Source organism: Triticum aestivum, chromosome 7A, assembly GCF_018294505.1.
Source record: "Triticum aestivum cultivar Chinese Spring chromosome 7A, IWGSC CS RefSeq v2.1, whole genome shotgun sequence".
NCBI classification, from domain to species: domain Eukaryota; kingdom Viridiplantae; phylum Streptophyta; class Magnoliopsida; order Poales; family Poaceae; genus Triticum; species Triticum aestivum.
Genome location: NC_057812.1, coordinates 357011113 through 357016806, shown reverse-complemented (window position 1 = coordinate 357016806; position 5694 = coordinate 357011113). Strand labels below are relative to the sequence as shown.

General features: G+C 39.0%; 1 protein-coding gene across 1 annotated transcript; it reads left to right on the top strand.

Annotated features, from left to right (window-relative positions):
• The first annotated feature begins 4003 nt into the window (after positions 1-4003).
• On the top strand, positions 4004-4525 carry LOC123147047 (NAD(P)H-quinone oxidoreductase subunit 1, chloroplastic-like). Its single transcript, XM_044566300.1, has one exon. It carries the CDS (start codon positions 4004-4006, stop codon positions 4523-4525), a length of 522 nt encoding a protein of 173 aa, XP_044422235.1.
• The last annotated feature ends 1169 nt before the right edge of the window (positions 4526-5694 follow it).

The window sequence follows — 5694 nt, the reverse complement described above, 5'->3', positions numbered from 1 at the left end:
TTGTACCTGGCCTAGAACTAGAAATGGAAAGGATTCGGTATTTGTTGTTGTGGACCGATTCTCTAAGATGGCACATTTCATACCATGCAACAAGATAGACGATGCTTCACATGTTGCCAATCTCTTTTGTAGGGAAATATTGCGTCTACATGGAGTGCCAAAGACGATTGTCTCGGACCGCTACGTCAAGTTCCTAAGCTACTTTTGGAAGACCCTATGCGCCAAGCTCGGAATCAAGCTACTCTTCTCCACGGCGTACCATCCACAAACCGATAGCCAAATGGAGGTGACCAACCGCACACTCTCCGCTCTACTTCGTGTGCTCATCAAGAATAACATCAAGGAGTGGGAGGAGTGTGTACCTATCGCCGAGTTCGCCTACAGCCGCACAAGACACTCAACTACCAGCAAGTCCCCCTTCGAGGTCGTCTACGGATTCAACCCATTGTCACCATTGGACATTCTTCCTCTACAACTCCAAAGTCACATCAATATGGACGCAAGTGCACATGTGAATCAATTTAAGAAGGTGCATGAACATACAAGGCACACAATCGAGCGCCAAGTGCAAGTCTTGCGACCAAGCTCAACATCAACAAGCAACCCATGGTATTCAACATTGGTGATCTTGTGTGGCTACACCTTCGCAAGGACCCCTTCCCTACCGAACGCAAGTCCAAACTCCTACCATGAGCAGACGGAACCTTTAATGTGCTTGCACACTACAACAACAACGCTTACAAGATCGACCTCTCGCATGGCAAGTACAATGTGAGCCATGTCTTCAATGTCAAGGATCTCTCACCCTACCATGGTGATGAAGAATTTGATCCGTGGTCGGATCTTTCCCAAGGGAGGGGAGATGATGCGGAGCATCCCAAGATCATCCCCATGGACCTACCTACGTCTCCCACGACACCACTTGGACCAATGACAAGGCCACGAGCAAAGGCTATCGAAGATAAGGTGAACTCGCTCCTCTCCAAACTACCACTTTCTATACATGAGACATGGCTACTACTTCAAGCGGAAACACTATGCGTGATCAGGTACTTGGAGGAGAGCCACGGAGCAGCTACACCCATCGGACAAGGCGACAAGGACACCAAGCGCCAAGGTCATGAAGAAGGAAGGCCAACAAAGCTACAGCCACCGGACGACCGGCCGGGGCCGGACGTCCGGAGCCTGAAGCCCCCAGCGAAAGCTACAATGAGCGGACCTCCGGCCAGGACCGGACGACCGACCACACCTCCCAGCGAGCGGACAACCGGGCAGGACCGGACATCCGGCACCACCGCACCCGAGCCAAAATTAGCGAAAGTCCGAAGTGACCAGACGTCTAGCACCTCCATCACAAAACGGAAATAGCGGAAGTCGGGCGACCACCGGACGTCCGGACGCCCACGAGCCACCGGACGACCGGTCCCCAGCGGACGTCTGGTACCTGTCTGCGCACAGGACTCAGGCCCGAGGCCCATGTATCCCCTCACTTCGTCCCCATTTGCACTAAGACTATAAATAGACCTCCTACTACTCCTAGCTAGGGATAGCAAAGTAGTAGCTCATTAGAGATAGAGCTTTGCTCATACATTACGGATCTACTCCATGAGAGAGACCGCGGCCCCTCTTCGGAGAAGATCCCCTTGGATTCAAGACCCCCTTCTGGGTGGTCCCTTCAAGACCACCTTTGGAGAAGAACCGGTTACCGTGTATCGTCCCTTGTTGATTGTGGATCATGTATCTCCCTTTGTGTTCATGGATCTAGCATATGTGTGATCGTTCTTGTTGGTTTGAGTGATTCTCTCATGTTTCCCCTCGTGTTCTTCGTTTTCTTTGTGGGATCCGCTCCTTTCGTGAAATATCGGCCATCTAGGGTTCCACCCTACATCACCAAGCATCTTAATACATATGCAAAAAAATTCATTATTGGCCCACCATTGATTAGAAGATTTAGCCTGTATGAATGGCTATTGGTTTGATACGGATAATGACAATCGTTTTAGTATGTTAAGGATACAGATGTATCCACAATTCATTTAGAGTTACTTAATAGTCTATTTCTTATACCATATCTTTATCACGTGAAATTCTCGAGCCAAAAGATGGATGCATATGCTGTGTTTCACTTTGCTAAATGATATCAATTAAATGGTGTATCAATTCCATAAATTGCATATAGCAATAAATAAATCAAAAAAATTCTTTCTAATATTTTAGATAGAGGAAATCTCTTATATCTAAAATATTAGAAAGAATGTACCCGTCTATTCAATTCCAATTTGCATCGATAAAATAAAACCAAATTCATGTAGTAGATGAATAATTGCAAATTTGTGTGTGTATGAGATTAGAATAACTTCAAAATAATTGACATAATTTTGTATTTTTTCTAATCAGAAAAATACATGAAAAAGAAAGGAGGTAGATTTTGTTTGGATTTATGGTTAAAGAAGAAAAAGAAGAAAATGGGTTCTGTTGAATTTCAAGTATTCAGTTTCACCAATAAGATACAGAGACTTGCTTCACATTTGGAATTACACAAAAAAATATTTTTCATCGGAAAGAGGTCTACGAAGACTTTTGGTAAAACATCGATGTTTGTTGGCTTATTTAGCAAAGAAAAATAGAGTACGTTATAAGAAATTAATCGGTCAGTTGAATATTCGGGAGCAGTAATTTAATTGTTCAATTTTTTTACTTGTTTTATTATTTTTAATAGTCTTATAGTACTCTTTGATTTTTCATTTTGATGAGCCTCGCTTTGAGGAATTCATGGAATAATCCATTTTCATGGAATAATGAATTAAGGAAGAAAGGATATGAATCTACCGCTTACAAGAAAAGATCTCATGATAGTCAATATGGAACCTCGACACCCATCAACGCATGGTGTTCTTCGACTGATCATTACTCTCGATGGTGAGGATGTTATTGATTGTGAAGCCATATTAGGCTATTTACACAGAGGAATAGAAAAAATCGCGGAAAACAGAACTATTATACAATACTTACCTTATGAAACAAGGTGGGATTATTTAGCTACTATGTTTACAGAAGCAATAATAGTAAATTTGCCAGAATTCTTGGAGAATATTCAAATGCTACAAAGAGCCAGCTATATTAGGGTAATTATGTTAGAATTAAGCCGGATAGCTTCTCACTTGCTATGGCTTGGACCTTTTATGGCGGATCTCGGCGCACAGACTCCTTTTTTCTATATTTTTAGAGAGAGAGAGAATTAATATATGATCTATTTGAAGTTGCTACAGGTATGCGAATGATGCACAATTACTTTCGCATCGGAGGAGTAGCCGCTGATCTACCTTATGGATGGGCCAATAAATGTTTAGATTTATGTGATTATTTTTTACGCGGAGTTGTTTAATATCAACAACTTATTACACAGAATCCAATTTTTAGAGCGAGTTGAAGGAGTAGGTTTTATTAGCGGAGAACAAGCAGTAAATTGGGGCTTATCGGGACCGATGTTACGAGCTTCTGGAATGTAATGGGATCTTCGTATAGTAGATCCTTATGAGTCTTACAACCAATTTGTTTGGAAAGTCCAATGGCAAAAGGAAGGGGATTCGTTAGCTTGCTATTTAGTACGAGTTGGTGAAATGAGGGAATGCATCAAAATAATTCAACAAGTTGTATAAAAAAATTCCTACAGGACCTTATGAGAATTTAGAAGCCCGACGCTTTAAGAAAGAAAAGAATTCTGAATAGAATGATTTTGAGTATAAATTTCTTGGTAAAAAAACCTTTGCCCAATTTTGAATTGTCAAGACAAGAGCTTTATGTAAGAGTAGAAGCCCCAAAAGGTGAATTAGGGATTTATCTAGTAGGAGATGATAGCCTTTTCCCCTGGAGATGGAATATCCATTCACCCGGGTTTATTAATTTGCAAATTCTTCCTCGGCTAGTTAAAAAATGAAATTGGCTGATATCATGACGATATTAGGTAGTATAGATATCATTAGGGCGGAAGTTGATCCTTGAAATGATAATAGATAGGGTAGACGTAGAAACTATCAATTCTTTTTCGAAATTGGAATTATTAAAAGAAGTCTATGGACTGATATCGATTCTACCCATTTTGACCCTCCTTTTGGGAATAACAATAGAGGTACTCGTAATTGTGTGGTTAGAAAGAGAAATATCTGCGTCGATACAACAATGTATTGGTCCTGAATATGCTGGTCCCCTGGGCTTGCTTCAAGCTATAGCAGATGGGACTAACCTACTTTTTAAAGAAGATATTCTGCCATCCCTAGGAGATATTTCTTTATTTAGCATTGGACCCTCTATAGCAGTCATATCAGTTTTATTAAGTTTTTTAGTTATCCCTTTGGGATATCATTTTGTTTTAGCCGATCTTAGTATTGGTGTTTTTTTATGGATTGCCATTTCAAGTATAGCTCCTATTGGTCTTCTTATGCCAGGATATAGCTCAAATAATAAATATTATTTTCAGGTGGTCTATGAGCTGCTGCTCAATCCATTAGTTATGAAATACCATTAACTTTTTATGTGCTAGAAATATCTCTATGTGTGATTTGTTAAAATAGATCTTTTTCCTATAAATCCATTAACAATTTATATTCCTTTTCTTATTTAGTATTTGGGTTGGTAAGTTAAACTAGATAGCTATATGAGTGAAACAAAACAACTTATAAATTTGTAGTAAAAAGAAAAAATCTCATTTCCTACGTACAAGAAAAAACTGGAAGTAAACATAAGCAGTGTAAACTCTTTATCCCAAGGTTGATATTTTTTAATTAGTCATCATATCTTGAAGCGGCCAAGAATAAAGGATTCACGATATGGAATTCCATTACTAAAATACTCCTAGTTATTACTATAGCTTAATAATCCATAAGAAGAATCCACCAAAAGTTAGTGAAGGGTTAGGAACACTAAAGTACATAAAGGATTAGTAATGGAAAATCTAAAACATTATAGATTTTTGCCCATAAAAGGGATCGTAATAAGGACTTGCAATTTGTAGAAATTATCAAGTAGTACTTTCTTCGGATTCCAATCCTGAGTATGTTCTCATTCACTTGTTAAGGAAATGGCTATCAAGAACGAATTAACCCTTTATCCATTTTTTCTTTTTAAATACCCCCTTCCACGGGGAAAGAAGAATAGTAAAAAAGATATGGAGTGCACTAGATTTTTTTTCATTATTTCCTTCCTCTATCCATATTCATGCGGAATTGCTCATGAACTAATAACCAACTCTTTCCATTTATTAATTTAATTCCTATAACTAGTAACAAGTGTTTTATTCCAAGATTAAGTTATTATTGAACAAAGAAATTTTTTCATTATTTTATAAAGGATGAGATCAATTCGGAAGCACTTTTTCTTATTCTAGCAGATGGAATTCCTTTGGTCTAATTTAGGACTTTCAAATCTATTTTATTTTATCTAATTCTACCTACGCCCCAGGGGATAGAAACAAAATAGTCCTTTCCTTTTTCTGATCATAGAGAAGCAGTATGAATCTAAGGTTTCATGTACGGTTTTGAAATAGCGGTGGGAACTGTGGTGTTATCATCGACTATGATTGTCTAATAGTTCAAGTACAGCTGATATTGTTGAAGCACAGTCAAAATGCAGTTTTTTGGATGGAATATTTGGCGTCAGCCTATAGGTTTTCTGCTTTTTTTAATTTCCTCTTTGGCA